This window comes from Schistocerca americana, chromosome X (assembly GCF_021461395.2).
Source record: "Schistocerca americana isolate TAMUIC-IGC-003095 chromosome X, iqSchAmer2.1, whole genome shotgun sequence".
NCBI lineage: Eukaryota > Metazoa > Arthropoda > Insecta > Orthoptera > Acrididae > Schistocerca > Schistocerca americana.
The window spans coordinates 516,093,955-516,120,024 of record NC_060130.1 but is presented as its reverse complement, the minus strand read 5'-3'; the positions used below and the strand labels follow the sequence as shown (position 1 = coordinate 516,120,024).

Genomic DNA, 26,070 nt, shown 5'->3' with positions numbered 1-26,070 from the left:
TACATCCAGATATTTGTCTCATGAGGAGAGCACAGCAAGTGCCACAACACGATTTCCCAGAAACTTCAAGTGGAAGAGGAGTCAAACTAAGCAAACACTTGTGTCGGCTGCTCCATAGATACTCGACCGATTCTGAGAAAAATGGCGGTGAAAATTTTCGGCGTAATTTAGTTGCCCTTTCGAACACAATCCACTGCAAGCGCCAGTTTTCGGTAAAATGATCCGTTATGCGCAGTTCCCCTCGATTTTTGCCAACATCTGACTCTTTTAGCAATATTAACAACGTTTCTTTTTCGTGTGAGATTCATTCGAAGAAATGTCACAGTGACAAACCTGTCTTCACGTGATGCTCGTGGTCATTCGGAATTTCTGTGATTCCAATGTTTGTTCGATCGGTATTGTCCAAGGGAATGCACCAAATCTTCCTGAAGAATGAACATAAGAATAAAACGTGAGCAATAATATAAGAAATGACACACGAGTGAAATATAAGAATATGAGAATTTCAGAAGATTGTATCCCCAAAATACAATACAGTCGGTTCCCGGGTTCGATTCCCGGCGGGGTCAGGGATTTTCTCTGCCTCGTGATGACTGGGTGTTGGGTGATGTCCTTAGGTTAGTTAGGTTTAAGTAGTTCTAAGTACTAGGGGACTGATGACCATAGATGTTAAGTCCCATAGTGCTCAGAGCTATTTGAACCAATACAGTCGTATATGAGTATAATAAATGTATAACACTGTGAAATCTTGTTGTAATTCCACGCCCTTGAAACCCTTAACTTGATGTGAAACATTCGTGTAGTAACCTTCTACGGACAGGAGTAGATAAATAACACAATAAAACATTAAAAAAATAAATTCAATAATCGGGTTTAGAACATGGGGTGCAAACCCGGGAGGTACACTAAAGACTTTATACCGAAAGCAATTTCGAATAATTTTCTAACTCATTTATCGATTTAAAAAAACCATTCATCAGACATACAATTAGTAGACGAATATGACAACAATATTGCAGTATACAGTGAAAAACATTCGTGTGTAGATAAAAATGTTAAAATGTGTGTGAAATCTTATGGGACTTAACTGCTAAGGTCATCAGTCCCTAAGCTTACACAGTACTTAACTTAAATTATCCTAAGGACAAACACACACACCCATGCTCGAGGGAGATCTCGAACCTCCGCCTGGACCAGCTGCACAGTCCATGACTGCAGCGCCCTAGACCGCTCGGCTAATCCCGCGCAGCAAAATATTTTGCTGTCACTTCCTGTAAACTTTAGGCAAACTGAACCAAAATTTAGTATTCACAACTTAGTAAGCTTTTGTCGCGAGACAGTTACGTCACACGAAGAACCAAGAAGGAAACTTAATTAATTAATGAGTCGCTAATGAGCAAAGATTCGCATAGGTATGATAAATTAGTAAGTTGGCTTATGAAGATCAGTGTGCCATATAATAATGCTGTTCTTCGTCACATGTTTTCTCTGTCATCCAAGAGTGGTGTATTTCTGGATAGATTAAAACATTGTTTGTAAAACTAAGTAATAAAAAGTGGATTGAGTCAGTACCGTCTTAGGAATTTTATTCCCAAAAATATACCGTAGTATTGGTAGAAGTGTGCACTATCTCTTTTTTATGGACGAGTGTGTAAGCAAGCACAGCTCACTTGGCCAGCATTCGGAAAATTTTGGAAATGAACTGCAGGAAATTGTTCCGAGAACTGTTCATACATAGACTGGAAGGAGGAAATGAGCGTAACAAACTAGACAGTTTTTTGTTTTGTTTAGAATCCACCGATTTTAAGTTCCAAAATACTGTAGCAGCTCAAGAAAGACTTTTTATAGTTTTGCACTCTAGGGAATTCGGAAAGGACGCATATATCTATGGTGAAGTTTAGCGTGCGCACATTGATGCGCAGTGGAATTCCGAGAAGTCGCCACCGCCCACTCAGTGCCGGTAGAAATTTAAACAGCGCTGCGAAATGGCCCGCGTTCATTGTTATTCGAATGTAGCGCTTCTGCGCGAGTTTTGATATAAGCCCGTGCCGACCAGGAGCGGCTTTCAAGGAACTTGCCCAGAGCCGCTGCCAGACAGCGAACGCTGCATTTCAAGCATCTGCCTTTTGCAAAATATGTTCAAGCACATTTGTCAACGATTTCTTGTGGAGAAAAGTACTCGTAATGGTAATCCATTTATTATTTTAAATCTCCCCGTCACTATTGCACAATGTAAATATTCTACTTGTTCTCTGTATTTACTTATGCGCTCAAACTGCTCGTAATTTATGTTACCAAACTGTGAACGGAAGTTAATGACTGTGGCGGGAATCCGGATTCCAGTACCAGTTACGGATTTTTTAGTTATATTTCCTGTTTTTCTCATAGATCAGTCCAGGTTAAGCAATTCATTGTGCAACACAACAGAGATAACTCTTTGGTCGACACAACCCTGGTTTTAAATATTACTCGGTTTTATTAAAACAACAGATATCTAATTTATAAGAAGGTCCAGAAACATTAAAATGTAGCCAGAAGTATTTGTATCACTCAGTATGTAAAAATTTCTTTCATTCAGTGCGGATTTCTCGATGAAAGTAAGCCCATGTTAAGCGTCAGTTATTCACACGGGTCTTCCCTATTTATCATTGGCTATGAACAGATGATGCAGTGGAACCTCCGCTTTGTGAAAAATCTTATACCTTGTCATTTAACGAAGGCAAGCGACTTTCGTTTTCAATTTTACGCTCTGGTCTCATTTCCGCGGGTGCGATCCACCTTTATATGGTACTGACGTAACATCAGTGCTACGCCATTGACTGCAGACATTAACGCAATATTTTCGGACACTGCCTTATCGCAATATTTCATTGTAAGTAAATAAATTAAATGTGTAGGTGTCCTGAAACCAGATATTAAGAAGTTACGTTAACTGATTCTCCCATCGATTGTTTCTAGAACAACTTCATAATTACAAATGGAAAAGCACAGTACTGTGTATCTCCTACATAATTAATGTATTTTGTTAACCGATTTTCGACATACCAATGATCATTACACTTTAACTGACTGTCATCGTCAAAGAAGGTACAATATTTGTGAACAGCATTGATAAGACGGTACACATTAAGAATGAGATTCAAACACAGGGTAAATGTCATCTTTGACATTAACGTGATAAGGCTACCAAAAGTGTAAAAATTAAATATTAAGTAAATATAAAGCGAACAAATCAGAAAGCATCAACACTAAACTCGAAAAAACAGTGCCTATGTAACAATTTAAACTAAATTAACAGTGCTGATAAAATAAAATTACTATGTGAGAAGAGTATCGAAGAGTAGCTAGAAGAGACATTATATATGGAAGGTGATACAGAAACAGATTAAAAGAATTGACACTTGTATCAACAGAATATATGGAGTACATAGACAGTCGCCACAAAATGTATAAATATAGGATAAATGGAGGAATAGAGTGGAACAGTCAGTGTGGGAAGCATTTGAAAACCTCGAGGATTATATGAAGTTAAGGAGAGGTGAACTATTTAGATGTATTTGGTGATTTAATGCTAAATTGGGACTGTGGGCCAGATGATTTTCGATATTCAGGGCTTCCAAGAAATTAAATTTTTGGCCTTTGTTTGCTGTGTAGAGGACATGAGACTGTGGCTCAGAATACGCTCGGTGGTCATAATTCTGAAACCTCCAGTTACGTTCATGTTCAGGCAGCCTAGTTGCTATGTATTTGACTGATTGACCAACATAAAACTTACTACAACAAGGGCAAGTCATTTTGTATACCGAACTATTGCCTTGTGTTGGGACTTACTTTTACTATTGAAAATACACTGCACTGTGCGTTTCTCACATAATAGGAAATACTACAATTTTAGGATTTCACTAATTTGGCTACACTTTCTGGTACATGCATAGGTACGTATTACATGGATATGTAGTACAATTTTCATTTTATTGTTTTGGTGAGCGCTACATCTTAAAGAGTATGGATTTCCAGATCCTCAAGGTCTTTAAAAAGCAACATCAGCAGTAAGATGCATTTGCGACAAAATCAGATAAAGGGAGCAATGTTATGCTTTTGTACAAGATTGATAATTTGAAAAAAGTCAATGATTTTCTGACTCCCAATTGCTTCCAAGTCCTTCCGAAGGACTCTGCTAATTTTTTCAAAGATGAGACTAAATTTTTAACTAATTCTGGCAAAATAATAGTTTTTTTTAAACTTTGAAACAACGCTATGAACAAATATGAACCCTCTGCCTCCTAGGGCTTCCAAAACAACGTAAGCAAGGTGTACCCATCTGTCAATTTATATACTCATTCAAGGCTCCACCCTACAAACCAGTAAGTAAATTGGACTTTTAATTAAAAATCAGACAAAACTGAAACCAAAGTATGTGTTTAAAACTCAGTTGACACTGAAAATAAAATAGGTTTAATTAACTCACACGGCACTAAATTACTATCTTCTGGCATCTACAGCTTGTTTTCCAGCATACCAGAAGGAGAATGTGTTGATTTTCTAACAATACTGATGTACAGGTCTAATATCAGCCATCTGAAAGTGGATGACTTGAGATTGGCCACTCAGACATGCTTGGCACTAAACTGTTCTCAGCTCGAAGGAACTCTATATAAACAGTTCGATTTAGTTATGGGGTCTCCTCTTATTGTTCTTTTGGCTTAAATATTCATAAAGAGTTTTGAGCAACATTTCTTGAATAAATAATCTTTGAGTATAAACATTAAGAAACTGTTTCAGGTATGTAGATATTGAGTGTGTATGTGTATATGTGAACAGGCACTAAAAGACAGCTCAACATCCTTTTTAATAACTGCAACAATAAACATGTTGATTGTTGAAGTTATTAAAAAGAATGTTGAGCTGTCTTGTAGTGCCTGTCCACATATGCACGTTCACACACAACGTCTACATACCTGTCCACAATGGAGATCTAACCATTGTAACCAGTACACAGAAACGTTGTTTCTAAATTTATAGACAAACTGAAACTACATACACAGCAATGCCTTCTTGCTCACAACGCCCAGTAACCCACAAACATGCAACATTCTTCTAAATGGCTTAACATATTTAATCTGTTCACATGTCCGAAGATTTGAAAAAACTTTTTGAAGTAATAAAATTTATTGCCTCAACCAGTAGCTATAATCTTGTTCAGACTGGCCGTATGTTACACAGGAAACAAAAATTGGAATTATACCCTCGTCTATGCTCTCTCTACTGTTCCCTCCAATGCTACAGGAAGTAATAAACAATCCAAGAACAGGTGTCAGAGAGTGTATCCAAAACAATGAAATTCTAAAACTGTAGGATTTCCTACTATGTCAGTAACATCATAGCTTAGTGTATTTTCTTTTGTGTTAGCAGAAGTGCCAACACCGTGCTACGAGTGGAGGCCGAAATGCACGCGTTTTAGCTCACGCAGGGAAGAACTATACTGACGTGAGTCTGGAACATGACAAGGAATGAGAATTCAGAAAGCGGACGTAATTAGTTTGATACTTAACTTTAACCCATTAATGATGAACGTCGCTCTTGACGGTACATGATTCACAATATTATCTGTTCAGAATACATTCTTGACAATAGTAATTATAGTAACTAAATATGGCGCCTTGCTAGGTCGTAGCAAATGACGTAGCTGAAGTCTATGCTAAACTGTCGTCTCTGCAAATGAGAGCGTATGTAGACAGTGAACCATCGTTAACAAAGTTGGCTGTACAACTGGGCGAGTGCTAGGGAGTCTCTTTAGACTAGACCTGCCGTGTGGCGGCGCTCGGTCTGCAATCACTGATAGTGGCGGCACGCGGGTCCGACGTATACTGACGGACCGCGGCGGATTTAAAGGCTACCACCTAGCAAGTGTGGTGTCTCGCGGTGACACCACATTTTCAATAGAAGGATAAGACCCAATTAGTAGCCAGCAGTGGTGTATACTAAATTACTTGTCATGCTTGTCATAAGGTTTATTTTGATGAGTCACACACATACAACTAGGTTTGCTGATCATGAACGTAGCTGGAGGTTACAGAATTATGATTACTTATATGCTAAGCATGTGTTGAGCCACAATCCAGTGTTTCCAACATAGCAAACAAAGACCAAAAACTTAATTTGTTGTAAGCCCTGGAAATCAGCAAGCATGTGGCCCACACTTCTGATTTAACATTAAATGACCAAACATAGCTCAATATCTCGCTATTCTAATCTTCACTCTCTTCCCACCATGTCGCTTCCAGTTTATTCCTCATTTCTCCTGTATTTATACATTTTGTTGTGATCGTCTATATACTCCATATAGTCTAATGTTACAAATGTCAGTAAATGTAATACCAGTTCAAGCTACTCTTCAGAACTGTTCTCAGATATTAAATTTATTTTGTTATGAGTGTTAATTTAACTTACTATAGAGGCACTTTCTTTCGAGTCTAGTGTTAATATTTTTATGGTTGGTCTCTTTATATTTATTTGCTGTTTAACTTTAAAGTTTTTAATTTCATTACCACTGCATTGTTAAAAGTGACATTTACTCTTTGCTTGAACCTCACTCTTGATGTGTACCATCTTTCTCAATGCTGTTCACCAACATTGCACTTTATTTGACGATAATACACTCCTGGAAATTGAAATAAGATCACCGTGAATTCATTGTTCCAGGAAGGGGAAACTTTATTGACACATTCCTGGGGTCAGATACATCACATGATCATACTGACAGAACCACAGGCACATAGACACAGGCAGCAGAGCATGCACAATGTCGGCACTAGTACAGTGTATATCCACCTTTCGCAGCAATGCAGGCTGCTATTCTCCCATGGAGACGATCGTAGAGATGCTGGATGTAGTCCTGAGGAACGGCTTGCCATGCCATTTCCACCTGGCGCCTCAGTTGGACCAGCGTTCGTGCTGGACGTGCAGACCGCGTGAGACGACGCTTCATCCAGTCCCAAACATGATCAATGGGGGACAGATCCGGAGGTTTTGCTGGCCAGGGTAGTTGACTTACACCTTCTAGAGCACGTTGGGTGGCACGGGATACATGCGGACGTGCATTGTCCTGTTGGAACAGCAAGTTCCCTTGCCGGTCTAGGAATGGTAGAACGATGGGTTCGATGACGGTTTGGATGTACCGTGCACTATTCAGTGTCCCCTCGACGATCACCAGTGGTGTACGGCCAGTGTAGGAGATCGCTCCCCACACCATGATGCCGGGTGTTGGCCCTGTGTGCCTCGGTCGTATGCAGTACTGATTGTGGCGCTCACCTGCACGGCGCCAAACACGCATACGACCATCATTGGCACCAAGGCAGAAGCGACTCTCATCGCTGAAGACGACACGTCTCCATTCGTCCCTCCATTCACGCCTGTCGCGACACCACTGGAGGCGGGCTGCACGATGTTGGGGCGTTAGCGGAAGACGGCCTAACGGTGTGCGGGACCGTAGCCCAGCTTCATGGAGACGGTTGCGAATGGTCCTCGCCGATACCCCAGGAGCAACAGTGTCCCTAATTTGCTGGGAAGTGGCGGTGCGGTCCCCTACGGCACTGCGTAGGATCCTACGGTCTTGGCGTGCATCCGTGCGTCGCTGCGGTCCGGTCCCAGGTCGACGGACACGTGCACCTTCCGCCGACCACTGGCGACAACATCGATGTACTGTGGAGACCTCACGCCCCACGTGTTGAGCAATTCGGCGGTACGTCCACCCGGCCTCCCGCATGCCCACTATACGCCCTCGCTCAAAGTCCATCAACTGCACATACGGTTCACGTCCACGCTGTCGCGGCATGCTACCAGTGTTAAAGACTGCGATGGAGCTCCGTATGCCACGGCAAACTGGCTGACACTGACGGCGGCGGTGCACAAATGCTGCGCAGCTAGCGCCATTCGACGGCCAACACCGCGGTTCCTGGTGTGTCCGCTGTGCCGTGCGTGTGATCATTGCTTGTACAGCCCTCTCGCAGTGTCCGGAGCAAGTATGGTGGGTCTGACACACCGGTGTCAATGTGTTCTTTTTTCCATTTCCAGGAGTGTAGTTAAAATCTAATGATGGCCTTGTATGTCGAAAAACGTTTAACAAAATTAATTAATTCTGTAGCACATACAGAAAATTGTGCTTTTCTATAGTTATGAAATTACTATACAATTCGCAGCATGAGGCTCTCACTTGGAAAAAATAGTTGACCTTCCGTTACTTCTTTTCTGATAATATTTAATATATACTTTTTGTATTCTGCCGTGTGTCTGTAGACAGTTTGAGATAAGCATATTTTTCACAGTTTAACATACAGAGATTAAATATATTGTCGATGTATGCAAATAAATGTTAACTCAAATCTGTATATGATATACTGATACTTTTTATGTTCCTTACTTTCAAGTATTTCCTATTTTCTTTTGTGCCTCCTTTGAGGAAGTTCCAGCTATATGGCCTCTCGTGAGGTAGGTCACATCAAATATGTAATTTTGCTTCTCACAGCGTAGTATTTGAGCTTGTCTTGTTGGACTAATGGAGATAATAGTTCTTGCATCTTGGTTCTGATTAATATATCATAATTTTCGTTATGTTCGCTATAGATGCTGAAAATGTTTCAATAAATTTTTTTTTTGTTTGCTGTGACAAATTCTCTCACGCTCACACTTTGCGTCTTGTTGTTAAGTGTTTTTCAAGACACTAGATTACTACTCCGTAGTAATCATTTGCTTTCAGTGTCTCTTCCTTCTCCATTTCTGTTGCGTTCTGTCAGTAATTATTGGTGCTCTTATTGCTTTAACACGTTTTGTATTGTTATGTAGGACAATTTATTTATTTGTTTGTTATGTGTGTATGTAGGAACCTTATATTTTATGGCTTATTCTTCTTGAGCAATGGAATAACATAGCATAACAATGAGCTTTCATAACTTATTTTCCCGAAAATACAGTAAAATACATTTGTTTGTAAAATATAACTGAGTGATGGAGAAAGATCATCTTTGATGTTATTTGATTTTCGTTTCATGAGTAAGTAAAGCCGGCTGGAGTGGCCGAGCCGTTCTAGGCGCTAGTCTGGAACCGCTCGACCGCTACGGTCGCAGGTTGGAATCCTGCCTCGGGCATGGATGTGTGTGATGTCCTTAGGTTAGTTAGGTTTAAGTAGTTCTAAGTTCTAGGGGACTGATGACCTCAGAAGTTAAGTCCCATAGTGCTTAGAGCCATTTGAGTAAGAAAAAACACTTATTAACTGGAAATTTTGTTTATTTAACACAGTCTCGGGGTAGCTGTAGCTGCGTCATAGGCTTGGCTTTCCGCGCTGTGTGGACAGTCTCAGTCAACCAATTATTATAAATGCACTTAACAGAGTAATTGCAGCCACTGTGTGATTTGAAATTCTTCATGTGATTAAAGTTCTAGTCCAGGCGAATGCCACGTCAAGTATTAGACAAGAAAAGAAGTAGTATCAACTTGTGATTCCATGATTTCCAGTACCACTATTTATTCTCCTGAAACACTAAAACACGACATATATCTTCGTCATTCTTAGTTACGTCTTAAATGTAAATGCTTAACATATGTTCCATGCTATTTCGTGTATGATGGCTTTGTAAATTATGCTATCTGGACAGTATCGTAGTTACCTTCCAAACTATTTGCATTACGCAAGAAGTAGATTATTGTAGTAACTCCTATTCACTACATATGGCCTCATTGCAGATTGAGAAAGGTATTGTAGTGCTTGTTCTAAGAACTCTAAAATTTCGTTTTAAAGGGCATTAAATATCAGAGACATGAGATAGATTTGTCAAAATTATGGTTCCTGCTACAATGTTTGCACGTGGAAATAGTTTGGACTAAGGAAAGGTTTTGCTTCACAACCTGTAGCGCGAGAGTTTTGCCTTTCTGAAGTGTAGTAAGTAACTTGTCTTCAGCTGACTTGAACTTCTCTGCAAAATTTAGACGATCCATCTTTAAATAAAATTTTGACCATACTGCGCACTTCCCGTAGCTTGAATTCCACTGAACTAACGAACAAGACCTCGGTAAATATGTATTACTACATCAACATACGTGTAAATTTCAATTTTAGGAAACATATGTGTAACTGAATTGAACTTAATGCCAAAGATTAGGTACACGATAAAAAGGGATAGGTCATAAACGTATAAATGATCATCCTAGAAAACTTTATTTCGAATTCTATGTCTCTATCCACCTATTTACTCACACTACACACCCCTGAGTATCAACTCAATTATCACCCTACTTCCCTCAGTAAAACTTAATCCTCCCGTTCAAACCGAACGAGGTGCAGTGGTAACACACTGGACTCGTTTTCGAGAGAACGGTGGTTCCAATTCCAGTACATTCATCCAAGTTTAGTTTTCTGAGATTTCGCAAATCATCTACGGTATATTCCAGGACGGTTCCTTCGAAAAGAAGACGACTGATTTCCTTCCCTACCCTTCCCCAGTTGGTGCTCCGCCTCTAATGACTTGGTGGTCAATGGGACCTAATAATAAAACCCTAATATTCCTTCTTACTCCCAGTTTATTATTTTATAATGCGGACCTTACAGTGTAGTGAATTTCAGCGAGAAAATGCCCTCAGTATTTGTGTTTTTAAAAAACAACAACCAGTTTTAAAAACCTTCGTTGCACAATTGCAATTTTAATAATTTAGTACACATGTAATTATTGGGTCGTTCAAAATTTTAAAACTATTCTTGTGTATTTGACAAATGATTTCAACTGAAAAGTAGTAACTGTAACACTTATAGGCTGTCCCTTAGAAGTTGTAGCTAAAATTATGGTATTTTTCATGTTTGACGATCGGACCTTCGAAAGGAACTACTTACAACAGACGGCTTTTGAAAAAGAAAATAAACAGAGCGCGTAACTGTTCGTGACGTGTCCATAATTAAATGTCACATAAAAGAAAGGATGAGATAATCTTCTGTAACAGAAGACGATGTCCGTTTACTTGGTTAATTGAACTTCAAACAATACAACACGCCTCTGTTCTACTCATTCACACTGATATAATTCACTTGTAATGTACATTTATTCAGAAGAAGCCACAGTCCATTCGTGTTAGCGAAGCACAAACCTGATAATAAGTCTCGTTAGCTCGTCTATAATTTATTCCGCGCGGCGATGTGTACGTTAACATTGACTGTTCACATGAATCTTGTAAGGTCACATCTGGTCCCGTAAATCCACTTTTGTTCGACTCGAAACACTCTGTAAGTCACGTCTCCTCATTCATCTTTACATATCGTCTAAATATAGTCCTCGCCACTACTGTTAAGTACTTCCCACTTTAATTTCACGTGCACATTTTCGGCGACTCTTTACGCAGATTTCGATCGGAAACGACTTCTGACTCACGTACGCTACTGCAAACATTGTCGAAGTGACACGACAATCCACCGCCCGCCAGTAAAAGGCGCATAATGACAGAAAATTCTGGAAAGTAAGGATCACCGGCAAGCACATGCTGCTAGGTATAAGCACTGTTCAATAAGTAATACAATATATTTTTTCTCAGCCAGTTTCGGTTGAAAAAGGTGGAATTTTTAGTTTGATGTTGTGGATTGGCAAGAGAGCCAACCCACTATGAGAGGAAGCCGAAAGGCACGCGTTTTAGCTCACGCAGGCTGGCGTGAGGTCTGGAACAGGATAAGGAAGTTAGACTTTAGCAAAAAAGGACGTAGCTGTTGGAATACTTAACTTTAATCCGTAAATGGTGAACATCGCTCTTGACGGTACATGTTTTACAGCATCAATAGTAACTGGTAATGGCGCTTTGCTAGGTCGTAGCAAATGACGTAGCTGAAGGCTATGCTAACTATCGTCTCGGTAAATGAGAGCGTAATTTGTCAGTGAACCATCGCTAGCAAAGTCGGCTGTACAACTGGGGCGAGTGCTAGGAAGTCTCTCTAGACCTACCGTGTGGCGGCGCTCGGTCTGCAATCACTGATAGTGGCGACACGCGGGTCCGACGTATACTAACGGACCGCGGCCGATTTAAAGGCTACCACCTAGCAAGTGTGGTGTCTGGCGGTGACACCACATTTGACATCGTGGAATATTTTAGTTTCAGTCCCTATAGTTTCTTGAAGTTCCGTTAGGTGACGGCGCTCTAATAGTCTTTAAAGTGGGGTCTGTAACCGAGGTGCGTTCCAAGCAGACAGCCGTCATTCAGTTTCTTTCTAAGGACAACCAGAGCATCGCAGCTATTCGTAGCTACTTTCAGAATATCTAGGGAGATCTAGCAGTGAACAAAACCACCATGACTCGTTGGCCGAGGCGTCTGTCATCATTGCAACAAGGTCGTGCAAACATGTCCGATTATCTGCGTGCCGGCCGCCGGCACACAGTTGTGACTTCTGCAATATTGGAACGTGCGGACACTCTTACTCGAGGGACCCCTCTCGGCGGGAGGAGGTAGTTTTGGCCCGGTTACGAATTCGACACTGCCGGTTCAGCCATCGCCATCTGCTGACGGCTGCGCCGGCGCCGTTCTGCCCATGTGGGCACTTGCTGACGGTCCGCCACATTTTAACGTCCTGTCCGGATTTTACTACACTGCGTCTTGATCTTGGCCTGCCATGTACTCTCGATGCCATTTTAGCAGATGACCCAGGAGCAGCTGCTCGCGTTCTTCGTTTTATCGAATTGATCAACCTGTCTAAGGACATTTAATTACGCTGTTTTTTTTTAATCCTATGCCTGTCGATCTTTTATCGTGTTTTCCCTTTTAGTCGCTATTTTAAACTTGTGCCTCGCGGTGCATTCCTAACGTAGTCTGGGCGCTAATGACCGTTGAAGTTGTGCGCCCTAAAACCACAAAAAAAAAAAAAAAATCTTACTCGAGGTAATCAACGGATCACAATCAAACACTTCGCTGCACGACTGGAAGTCTCTCTTGGTAGTGCTGACACACTCGTTCACCAGTTGGAGTACTCGAAATTGTGTGCCTGCTGGTTCCTCTCCGCCTAACGAAGTCCATAAAGAGCAACGAAGGGCCATCTTTGCGGAATTGCTTGCGTGTTACGAGGCTGATCGTGACTGTTTTTCTATCGAAGATCGCCACGTGCTATGAAACATAGGTTCGTCACTTCGAACCGAAAAAAGGGCAATCCACGGAGTGGCCTCACACCATCTCTCCTCGGAAGAAAATGTCAAAAGCCGCACGCTCTGCCGGTAAAGTTACGGCGCCAGTCTTCTGGGGCTCCAAAGGGGTTTTTCTGTTTGATGTACTCCCTTATGGTGCAACCATAAACTCTACTGTGCTATCCTCAGGAAACTGAAGAAAGGACATCAGCGTGTTTGTCGTAAAAAAATAAAAAATAAATAAAAAAATAAAAAAAAGGAAATACTAACTGCTCCTTCTCCATGGCAACGCTTGGTCTCACACAAGTCCATGCAACCGAGAGAAACTCACAAAATGCTCTTCATCATCCACCCTACATCCCGGATCACCCACTTCCCGACTTCCATTTCTGTGCCCTAATGAAGGATGCAGTCCGTGGGAAGCAGTACGTGGAAGATGGGGAAGTTATTTATACAGCGAGACGTCGGCTCGGACATCGACCAGTAGAATGGTACCATGTGGGGTACAGGCCCTCCCTGTAACATGGCGTAAGGCTCTCGCATTGAACGGAGGGTATGTTGAAAAATAGTGTTTTGTAGCCAAAAGAGTGAGGAATAACATGACGTAGTGGAATCCAGAATAAAACCAACATGCTTTCAGAAAAAAGTGTTGCATTTCTTATCGAACGCCCCTCGTAAATCGTTGATAAGGATATCGGTAATGGTAGCCTTACACACTGTCAGCCCAAATTACAATATAGGAAAGAAAAAGAAATGCTGATGAAATACGGTCTTGGAGGTGCTTGAAGGGAAGGTTGTACCTCGGGCACGTCATGTTGCAACTTGTTCAGTTCTTCCCCTCATTTCCGCACTTTTCTTTTATTCACTACGTTGCTCAGCAGTTACAAACTACCTGGATGGCATTAGCACGATAATGAGGATATGTAAGACAACATCACATTTGACCTCCTAGCCGTCACTGCCTGAACAGTGGGAGCCGACGCAACGCCGTGTGAGCCACCAGCCCAGCTCGCAGCGGACAGTGGCCACTACTGTGCACCAAGTTTGGAGATCCTTAAGTCCGTTCGTACGTGATGGCGGTCAAATCGCATTGTGATAATGCTGCATGGCCTAGTACACTCTTGTCCCACTGTAACTCCATCAAACTCACGCCAAGGAAGGTTATATGGCATTTCCACATCGTTTTTGAAAGCTCTTCGGTGCGTTAGAGTGGCATAACGGGAGGATGAGGAAGGAAATCGTCAAAAAAATGTTCAAATGTGTGTGAAAACTTATGGGACTTAACTGCTAAGGTCATCAGTCCCTAAGCTTACACACTACTTAACCTAAATTATCCTAAAGACCAATATACACTCCCATGCCAGAGGGAGGACTTGAACCTCCGCCGGGACTAGCTGCACAGTCCAGGACTGCAGCGCCATAGACCGCTCGGCTAACCCAGCGCAACGGAAATCGTCAGTGCCCTTTCATCCCAGCATTTATGTTAAGCGATTCCAGGAAATTAAGGGAAACCGAACTGTCAAATGTGGATTTCAACAGCCATCCACCCAAATATGTCCCGTTGTTTACCACTGCACCGCCTTGGCTGGTGCTAGTCGAGCGAAGACGTTTCTTTGTCTATGCCATCAGTCTGCGATTGTAATAATTCATTACTCATAGACAGTAGTAGTCATTCTCCGTTTATTACGCATTCTGGTCATTATTTCAACCCGATTCAGTTTTACAGCCATTAATATGTTTACTCTTAAAAACAAGTTATTCTGTCAAGAAAAAACCCGGGAAGGTTGGGCTGAACTTCATCACAGTGTCTTACAAGGTGCGGTTGTATTGTAGCACTGTGTCCCTACTTTCTTCTCGTTGGTAGGCCTTTGTGGCCAAGCGGTTCTAGGCGCTACAGTCTGGAACCGCGCGACCGCTACGGTCGCAGGTTCGAGTCTTGCCTCGGGCATGGATGTGTGTGATGTCCTTAGGTTAGTTAGGTTTAAGTAGTTCTAAGTTGTAGGGGACTGATGACCTCAGATGTTAAGCCCCATAGCACTCAGAGCCATTTGAACCATCTTCTGAATGTTGAATCAGTTCCTCCAGACCTATGACAAACAAGACGTATTGGTGAAAACAAGAAAATGTTTATTTCTGACGTGTATTCAAAAATGCCAGAGACAGACTAAATTAATTAAAAGACTTCGTTCGTTCAGTCCATGCGTTAAAAACTGGTCATGCTTAGATTAAAGTGACGGCTAAGGTGAAATTTTAAACTACTGCTGCTCTGAAGGAATAAAATTTGTGACAAGCTTTTGCCGTGTAAAATTTACCCGTCAGTCCAAACAATTTCGAAACTGGACTAATAAAGGCGACAGAAAATGGTTCAAATGGCTCTGAGCACTATGCGACTTAACTTCTGAGGTCATCAGTCGCCTAGAACTTAGAACTAATAAAACCTAACTAACCTAAGGACATCACACACATCCATGCCCGAGGCAGGATTCGAACCTGCGACCGTAGCGGTCACGCGGTTCCAGACTGAAGCGCCTTTAACCGCACGGCCACACCGGCCGGCGAGACAGAAAAGTTGTGATGGTAGTTTTAAAGTTTCAAGTATTCTACATAGTCTGCCACCGCTGGAGTAAAATGGACAGAATGTCCATCCAATCTAACCTGTGAGAAAAGTCCTTGTTTGGTAGATTTTTCAACTCGTGCATCACGTTGGCTTGAATGGCGTCAAAACGTTGACAATTTATGTGAAGTTCTGAACATTTTTGTTTTGTGGTAGGTTCGTATTGATAACACCAAGTCTTGTCATCCGTGATAATTTTTTCCAGAAAAGTCGCCGTTCACGTCCACGCGTCATTTTTTTTTTTTTTTTTTTTTTTTTTTTCGAGCGTCAAGGTGTGCGGGGAAAACTTCGCATACACTTTTCTCGTCTTGAAAACAGCCTGGAGAACGTCTTTAACACTTGATTTAGAGACGTCGCTCCACTGAAATTGTGCGCTACTTAACACTGCATGATCACAGCATACTGGGGAATGGACATTGTTTGCAGTTGTTAGTTCAGATTGCCACCGTGGTTACTGCTCTTACGTCTCTTACACGCCAGGAAGAAATTCAGTCTCGGAACTTTTGGACGTACGATGTGCATCTCTGATGGCTCATCGAGTCGATCTTGCTCACTTTGGGCGTTCAGTCAAACGCCGAAGATGACGCCAGCGAAATATTTGAGGAATAACGCTTGATTTACGCGAAGTGTGCTCAGGGAGATGCAGAACAATGGGAGTTAATGAAGCGTGGAGGGCTGCGGCTACAAACGACCTAATTGCCAGCGCAATGACAGCCGAATAAGTCACCCGCCCTCACGATTAGAGACTACCTCACAGCCCGCGTCACATTGTCTTGTCACCGGGCGCTCGCGCTAATCGTAAATTCCTCCGCTCCGAAAATTAAGATTTTTCCTGGATACGTTTCCACCGGCCAGAAGTAGCTTTAATGGTATGCGCATAATTCCGATGCAAATACCGCTTATGTGGAGCGGGAAGCTCATTGTATATCGGAGCCGGGCTGCGGACTGCCCCTTTTTGGTAAGCTTCCTCTCCCTGTCGCAATTTTTATTCTCGGCAGCTCCGGCCGTATGTATTAATCACGGAATTCGTGAAATAGCACATAGCGGCTCTCGGTGGCGCTGCGCAGGCCGTGAGTCATGCGACAGCTTAACATGACGAACTGTTTGTAACCGTCCGGCACGTACACGTGGCAAATGGCGCCTTGAATAATGCAGAGAGGCCGTTTTCGGTATGTGGCAGATGGTTCGCTCCGTCGGGCCGGGGCGGTACTCGGCGTCACAACAGTGCGTGCGGTACCGCTGCAGACGTGGCGGAGGACAGCTTCTGTGCCGTCGATGATGTGGCTTGCCCTTAAAATACGATTTCGCTGCAGTAAACAAACCATTCGCCTTCCAAATGCACCTTGGTTTTAATTAATATTCTGAGTTTTGTTCACATTAGCCTGGTCCGCTTCTGAAGTTCTTCAGATCCACTTTTCCGTATTTATTGTTCCCTCTGCAAGGATGACAATGCTCATCACGCCATTTTTTAGTGTTTTTCGTCGTAACCTACCGAAGATTAAATTTTTGGCTTCCAGTGTACCGGCCGATTCCATTTTTGCGCATAATAATTCGACCACTGTCCTATGTGGTAACTGTAGATTGTACACCGTACCGTGTGGAGCGGAGGGTATACAGTATATCAGTCTCATTCCCTTCCCAAGCCCCACTGCCCATTTCTATTCCATTCACGAATGGTACCCGGGAAAGAATGACTTTCTGTATCACCCTATAGGCCTGAATTTCTCTAATCCTAGTGCCGTAGTATGTATCCAAGTTGTTTGTTAGACGAAGTAATATATTTCTGGCTCATTCTGAAACATGGATTCCGGCCTTCTTTCTTTATTCATGTCAGAAGTACCAAACAAAATAGATGTTGAGAATAAAGTATAGAAAAAAATGACTCTGAGCACTACGGGACTTAACTTCTGAGGTCATCAGTCCCCTAGAACTGAGAACTACTTAAACCTAACTAACCTAAGGACATCACACACATCCATGACCGAGGCAGGATTCGAACCTGCGATCGTAGCGGTCTTGCGGTTCCAGACTGTAGCTCCTGGAACAGCTCGGCCACTCCGGCCGGCTATAGAAAAATATACATGGACAAATTAACCAACTGAATATTCATAAACAAAGAAATTAAAACAGAAAGATATAAACTATTGTACAGGACATAAATGTAAATAATTAACTATTTACCCTATACACAATACTTATACTAGTTGTGACAAGTATTTGACTACATCGAAACCATAGCTTTTAGTCAGTTCCGTTTCCAACACTGTGCACGAATACTGATAAAGACAGCTCTACAAGAGATGAATAGAAATGTTTTCCTCCCCATAATCGTACTGCGAGTCTAACAAATTAACAAGGACTGAACAGCAGAAATAAAACAAGTTTGTTAAAATAAAAGTGAAATAGTTAAGCTTAAGAGCCACAACATACCTTTGGTACAGAATCAATAAAACTGAGTGACGTTGCTAGAAGTATATGATATGTACGATGAGTTACAAACAACGAACTGTCAAATAGCCAGTCGTACACAGTATGTGCTACGAAAGTCAACTAACATGCTGGTGACATGAATGGCATTGGACAAGCTTATATATAAAACGAGAACACTGGTGTACGTATAAAATGTAATAAAGTCTGTAACAGTTGAAGCTCAAGTATGCATTAATCGTAAAAACCATACAAAATTATTAACAAAAGTATACTGTTCTGTTTCCTAGGAATTTAGATTTCCGGTACATTCTACAGGGTGACAATTTTTGAACTACACGAAAAGAAAGGTAAATTAGTTGCAAACTACGGAATGCACACACTTTATTCAACATTTAAATGTCTTTACAGATATTCGAATTTAGGTTAAGACATGTTCGATATGCCTGCCATCATTAGCAATGATGTGGCGCAGACGAATAGCGAAATTCTGCATGACCCGCTGAAGTATCGGAACATCGATGCTGTCGATGGCCTCCTGAATGGATGTTTTCATCTCAGCAATGGTTTTTGGATTATTGCTGTACACCATTTCTTTAATATGGCCCCACAAAAAGGAGTCTCATGTGTTCAGATCCAGAAAACATGGCGGCCAATCGAGGCCCATGCACTGACCTCTGGGTACCCCGTAGCCAGAATGCAGTCCCAAAAGTGCTCCTCCAGGACATCAAACACTCTCCTGCTTCGATGGGGTCGAGCTCCGTCTTGCATGAACCACATCTTGTCGAAATTAGGGTCACTTTGGATAGTGGGGATGAAATCATCTTCCAAAACCTTCTCGTACCGTTCGGTAGTCACCGCACCATTAAGGAATATCGCACCGATTATTCCATGAAGGGACATTGCACACCACACAGTGACCTGTTGAGGATGAAGAGACTTCCCGATCGCGAAATAGGGATTCTCAGTCCCCCAAATGCGAAAATTTTGCTTATTGACCAACCCACCAAATGATAGTGGGCTGGTTCGCTAAACCAAACCACACTTGCTCATACTAATTGCCATCATAACCAGCGGCCAACCTTGCAGTTTGAAAGTCCTAGCGCAAACCGTTCAGAAGTTGTGACGATTTTATTTCATATAGTTCAATAATTGTCACCCTGTATATTCATAAGAAATACAAAACAATCATAGTTGATTGTCCTAGAAGCATACTTGGCACAATATTGTAAATATATATTTTCGCTCTAAATATGCCACATGGACAATTAAATACGACTCTTTTATATTTTATACGAATATTAAATGGATTAGTATCTTGAATTCTTAGGAAACGGGACATTATTCAGATATGAAGACGCTCATTATGGACCGAAATCGATACTTCGACGACACTGAATGAAATTAAAGAAACTAATTCTGCATTTCCAGGATTAATGACTTTATTCGGGGCTATGTAATGCCACTTTCTAGCAGTTCACGACTAGGAGTCGTGATATCACTCCAAACACGAATTTTTATGCCCAACTGCGTAATTACATGGGGCCATGGACACAAGGACCAGCTACTGCTTGTTGACGATTGAAAAAAAAATTGTCCAAATGGCTCTGAGCGCTATGGGACTTAACATCTGAGGTCATCAGTCTCCTACAACTTAGAACCTAACCTAAGGACGTCACACACATCCATGCCAGAGGCAGGATTCGAACCTGCGACCGTAGTGGTCGCGCGGTTCCAGACTGAAGCCCCTAGAACCGCTCGGCCACACCGGCCGGCGATGACAACTGATTGAGGAGACGTTGTACGATATAGAAATCAGTAATCATCACGAAGAAAGAATATATAACGATTCTAAGTCCCTTAGATATTAATTTCATTAGATAATAAACATTAGCTTAGTTGCAGTGGGGACAAGAAACCTTTCTTACACTCGTTTGTGGGAAAACAGAAAAGGCATGTCAAGATCTTTCTTAGTAAATTAACTGCTGAAAGTTGAATTTCAGTTAACATTTTCGAAATTTCTGTACCGACGTCATATTAAACTACGACCAACCGGACAGAATTTTGCGCTTCACCATGTGACCATTTAATAGTGCAGTATTTCGTGAAGGGATGCAAATTGTCATACTGTTCGTATAGATCATGCAGTCGCCAAACTTAATGCTGTCGGTGAAGTAGTAAGATTCTGACATGATAAAGAGTAAAGCGTTTCTGACCCTGTAACGATTAGTGGTTTGTTGGTTTGCAGCGGAGAGTTCCACCTGGGGTACCCACGCGCCGAGCTGCAGGGAGCGTCGTGGTATCAGCTGCTGCACTGGGACTGCATGCGGGAGGCGCAGACCAAGCACCGCCTCAGTGAGTATTCACACTCTAAGTAGCTTCTGTCTTCGAGTATGTGTGTTTCACTTCTTTATTACTGGCGTCGTGAGTTGGTTCCCGTTCGTATGAATATACAGTTATTAATCTCAGCTCATTCTCTGTTCCATTCCATATCCTAGGTGGAAAGCTCAAGGCACCTGTCTCTCTCTCTCTCTCTCTCTCTCACACACACACACACACACACACACACACACACACACACACACACACACAAACCCGGTAAAAAAATGACGGCACGCAGCTGTTCCATTCCACAAGATATGATGGGTGGAAACAAACAACTAGCTCAAGGACGACCATGCATTGCATGTCTTGGAGTGGAGCGTGCACAGGATCCGTCTGTGGCACTTTGAATCTTCGGCTGCACGATTGTTTTGAAGCGACTTATTTTTTTAACATCGCTCGGAGGATTGAGTTGGATGAGATTAAGAACTGAAAAAAGAAAAAAAATCACGTTCATTCCGAGTAACGTCATTACTGATGAACACTTTCTCTGATCTGTTACAAATTTTGAAGGAAAAATATTTTGTAAAGAATAAATAAAAGGACAGTTTCCACAGTTATTAAGGGGTAGCGCTAAGTTTAAATGGAGATAATGGGGCATCTTTTGCAACAGAAATATCCTTTATTTGAGTAGTTTATGAGCTTTGGGAAAAATAGTTACCCATACTTGCCGTTATCTATTGGAGAAGCAGGGTTTTCGTGTAATATCATTCAGTGTTTCCAATAAACAATGCCAGTAATATGACGAAAATATGAATGAAGGTTTCTCTCTGGAAACAACCCTTGGTCTGTGATTACGCCATTCTTCCTTCTTCCCAGGGACCGTTGAAGTACACATCAGAGGGAGGGGGGGGGGGGCAACAATCCCCTTCTCCAGTCGTAGCAGTGGTGTTTCAGTATAATGGAAATTCAGCTACCTGACTAAGGTCAATCATCAAATGTTGTCACACGTGGACGGTCATGGGTGAGTGACCTGAAGTGTAAACAAGGAGCCATCCGTTACCTAAAGCTTCGAGTTGTTCCAAAGAACGCATCATATACTACTAATGGGGCAGTGAAACCGAACAAGTGACCAGTTATAAAAGGCAATAAACTCTGCTGAGAGCGGTGAAGTGGGAAGGAAGACAAACATGGCTCCGTCTCACGGGCATCACTTCTGTTTATGTTCAGTCTTCTGACGGAAACATGTAAATAACATATGCGGTAAGTGCTCATAAACTGGTGAAAAAGGATCAGAAGCGAAATTCCGCTGAGTTTTAGAGCTCTGGTGACCATAAAGCGTGAATCTTGCGACAGAGCGGTGCTGTCCCCTTGCAAAGGCGACAAATATCCCCACAGCGGAAGCTCACCCGCTATTACGATGATATGGGCTACGTAGACCCTAACTTGTCGAGAAGTCCCTCACAAACAAAAGGAAGGCGCTGGGAAACTCGTAAGAAGACTGTAAAGACACCTGAAGCCACGGTTCTAAGTGTCCAGGAAGACCAGAATAACTGACTTACGTCGACAGGGCTCTTAAAGTATCGGCCATGCACAAATTGATACGCCTGCTGAGAGCTCTCAGTTGGTAGTCTCGCTTTGTTCTCCGATCCACGATACTGCCAACTGCGGCTACTTTTCGTGCGATAAAATCTTCAAAGCATGATAACATTTGTTATATGTAAACCTTTTCGAAAATGATGTTAACGTTACTGTCGACCTTACAAGAGAACTTACATGAGAGATCGTGCCTTAAACGAAGGGAAACTGAATGAGATTTCAAAGGATAATAAAATCGTTCTGTATTGTGCTCAGATAGTAGGCAAAATTGGCCGAACTATATGGATACACAACATAACTTTTATGTCAAATAATAGGACGAAAAGCGTAGCTACTTCTCGTGCTGAAAATAGGAAACAGAACTTTTCTCCTCTGTGGCAAGAAAGAGGAAACAAATTTGAAAGTGAATAGGTGTTGTAAAGTGGGTTGTGCCACTGGGTCCTGTTCTCGGTCCACTAGTTTTCTTGATATCTGTGATTGATCTATTGCGAAATGTGACAGATGATTCTAAATTTTATCTTTTTTTAGGAGAAGAGGTGCCGTTGTGAAAGGATTAGATTGTAATCTAAATGATTTGCGCAGTAGGGTAGTTGGTAATCTCAGCACACAGAGAGAAAGATATCGCTTAACTGTAACAAAACGCAATGCGCAAAATATCGACTCAAAACATTCCCAAAAACGACATTTCACTGTCACAGAATGATCCCATAGCCAGCATAGTCGAAGATTTTGAATTCATGTTACTGAATATTACTTAATGAGCTTTCTTGACACTATTATATTCAGTGTCTTCACTATAAAAATAATACCCGTTGTCACCGACACTGAATCGCAAAAGCTTCCTTTGCCTATATCCTTTCTATCATATTTGACAGAATTATATTTTGGAGCAACAATGTTCATTCATAAATAATATTCAGAACTCCGAAAACGACCATCAAAACAAAGTGCAGTTTCAGTTAACGAACTTCATATTGCCTCTTTGTCAACTCAAACAGAGGCTGTATCTGTAGCTAGACCTAAGGCTACTGTCGTTTTGGAATAGGAACTAGGCTGAAATAAAAGCTGACGTACTGAATTTAGTACGCCACAAGTAACGCACCCTGAGCAATTCATGTGTTATAAACCTGTACTTTAAATGAAAAAGCGGCCTCCCTCCAGCTGCGTAAGTGGAAAGACGCCGACTGTGGCAGAACGTAGGAATAAACTGCTGTTGCTGATTTTGAGCCTCCAGCGACTCATTCACCCACTGACAAGTAGATTTCTCCTCAACAGCTAACTGATAACCTCAAACGGCCAATACATGGTAGTACATTTTGTCCATTCCGGTAACCCCTTTCGGTTGGGTCTGCTTGCTCATTGAATTGTTACTCAACAGAATGATACTTTCTTCCCTTGCCGGTTTTGTATGTGGAGAGGTTTTTTGTTTTTATGCAGCGTCTATTCTGTTGAGTCCATGCCGAACCACAAAGGCACTGAAAGAAACGGAGCAGTTGAGAAGATTTGTCCGAATATCACATTTCGTTCGCTCCAGTGTCCTGAGGATAGTACGGGCATGAGTGTCAACGTGACTCCTGCAGATACTAGCAGGAAACTTACCCTGATGTTGAAAATGTTTCCTTTCCAATAATTACAAGCGTGAATAATGGTAAAGATTCAGTAGTCATCAAAGAATACGTTAAAAAACGTGCTCAAAGAGCACACCGGATCGCAGACGGTTCAGAACATGAATTACGTCGAATGCTCATTAACCATGTAGTGTAGTTGTCCACTACAGTCGACAGCTCTTAATGTCGCTTCTTTGGCGCTTTTAATCAGTCCTGAGGCTGCAAATGCATGGAAGCACAGCACCAGTAGGAAGTATCCACTGGAGTGGACTCCATGTATTTGCAGCCTCAGGGGTGATTAAAAACACCAAAGAGGCAACATTAACAGCTGTCCACTCCAGAAAATGTAAATAACCCATGTGTTCTTACTAGGGGTATAAGGTTATCGGACAATAAACCAGAAAAAAAGAAATAAGAAACATGGAGTTTGTATAGCAAGAATCACAAGCCATCTCCTCTGCTTATAATTGTAAATATCAAATTGCTCTTCTGTTTATTCAGATCTTGCCTTGCCGAGACAGTGCCTATTCGTTTTGGTAAGCGTTTTATGTCATTCAGCAGTTGGACGCCCTTCCTTTTTCCACAGTAGTCTGTTGACCAAATGGTGGTATGTTGTGTGTGTCATCTGTCTACATCGTGTTTTCTGAGTCTAAGATCGGGAATGTTTATGGCATTTGTCTTGCCGTGGACCTTAGAACCCCACCCTGGTTGTCTGGCGCTCTGCTTCAAGCCGGATCCGTTTAACCTCCAGTCTCACAAACTAGAGTGCTGCGTTATTCGCTGTAACAGTATTTCTGATGTAAATGTCGTATGAATCACGTCAATGTAGAGAGAAACTCTAAGCGTCGGCCTTTTCTCCAATTACCATTACGAAAGAAAGAAATGCGCGTGTTGATAGCAAGACAGCAAAAACTATTTATTAAATTTGAAACGATATCGCAGCACCCGGTTGTACTTGATTCTCATTGGGATTGTATCCGCAGTGTAATGCGTGAATCGTGATCTATGGATATACGTTTTCGGGGTAAATAAACATTCCTCAGAAGAAATGGACGCAGCTAAATGTTTTGAAGGGATTCTGGTTACAGTTATGGTCGCGAATTAATCTCACTGGCTCACAAGCTTGAATGGCGTGTGCCTGCACTCCTTTAATAGAAACACTGAGCCATTCAACGGGAAGCATTGGCCCATGAAATTGATCGGCGTGAATCAGACTGTGACCCAGTTATAGCAAAGGGTACCTATTTGCGCGCGCACACTCTTTCACAAAAATCGCGGCTACCTGGAAGCAAGACACCAAAGCATCTTACACCTTCGACAAGTTGTGACGAGTGGGTTCTGCAGTGCCGTCAGAGCGATACTATTATTTGCAAGTAGTAATTGCTTTAAATGTTACGTTGTAAAATACTAAATACCACCGTTGTCGATCCTAATCGAAGATGTAACCATAGGTTACGGAATGTACCAACTAGTTCCAGCTAGTTGGCGGAACTGGGATGCTGTTGAAGGAGTAATTACACGCAGATTGCCTAACAAAGGATCTAAGTATAAAAAACTAAGCTGACAGACAGTTCTCTAAAACCAACAACTGAATGACTGCGAACTAAAATAGTCACCTCTCGGCGCAATGACACATCTTAATGTAAAACAGTAAGCCTTATTACTGCATGCAACCACGCACCTAGATGGGTTGCCTTCCTATGTCCTTTCTTGATAATACGCGAAGACTGGCGTACAGCGAACGCATCCGGGATCAGTGCACACTCATTCTTTGTTCTCATTCTTCATTTGTGGAGCAATATAGGTAGAGTAAAAATTCAAACAATTACTAGACACTACAGGCCTGACTGTTCAATGGCAATGCTATTTGATGTCTTCTTATATGTCCGGTTATTCCTGTTTATTCTCAGACACGACAAATTTCGCAATATTTGATTGCACAGGCTTGAAAAAAATTGCCGAAGTAAATGTCTCCATCTTTCTTAAGAGAGCGTGCCAAGACGTTCGCGTGAAGAGTCCAGAAAACCAAAGAGATTCTGGTCTACTAAACGCACTTACAGCTTAACACCTCTATATTTATCGTTTGATGTAGACTTCATATTATAGTTACAGCAGACTTTCGAATATGCTGGACGTACTTTAATGTTACCACTTGTTTTCCCTTTAAAACATTACGGATAGTATGTGTTAAAATATATTTCCTGAAAAAATAATTGCAAATATAGACAACAATCAGAAAAATAAAGTAATGCGTTTCAAGAAACAACAGCTTATCCATACAACAGGTATAAATACATTTACGTGATTATAAAAACATGAAATATATTAAAATAAATTGTGGTTGTTGTGATAACTGTGGTGC

At 41.8% G+C, this 26,070-nt stretch overlaps 1 protein-coding gene across 1 annotated transcript in view; it reads left to right on the top strand.

The window, feature by feature from the left end:
• LOC124556108 (neuronal PAS domain-containing protein 4-like) overlaps positions 1 to 26,070 on the top strand; it is a 203,707-nt gene that overhangs the window by 81,128 nt on the left and 96,509 nt on the right. The window contains exon 2 of the mRNA XM_047130131.1: positions 20,429 to 20,535. Within this exon, the coding sequence (XP_046986087.1) occupies positions 20,429 to 20,535 (107 nt within the window). The remainder of the gene's footprint in view (positions 1 to 20,428; positions 20,536 to 26,070) is intronic.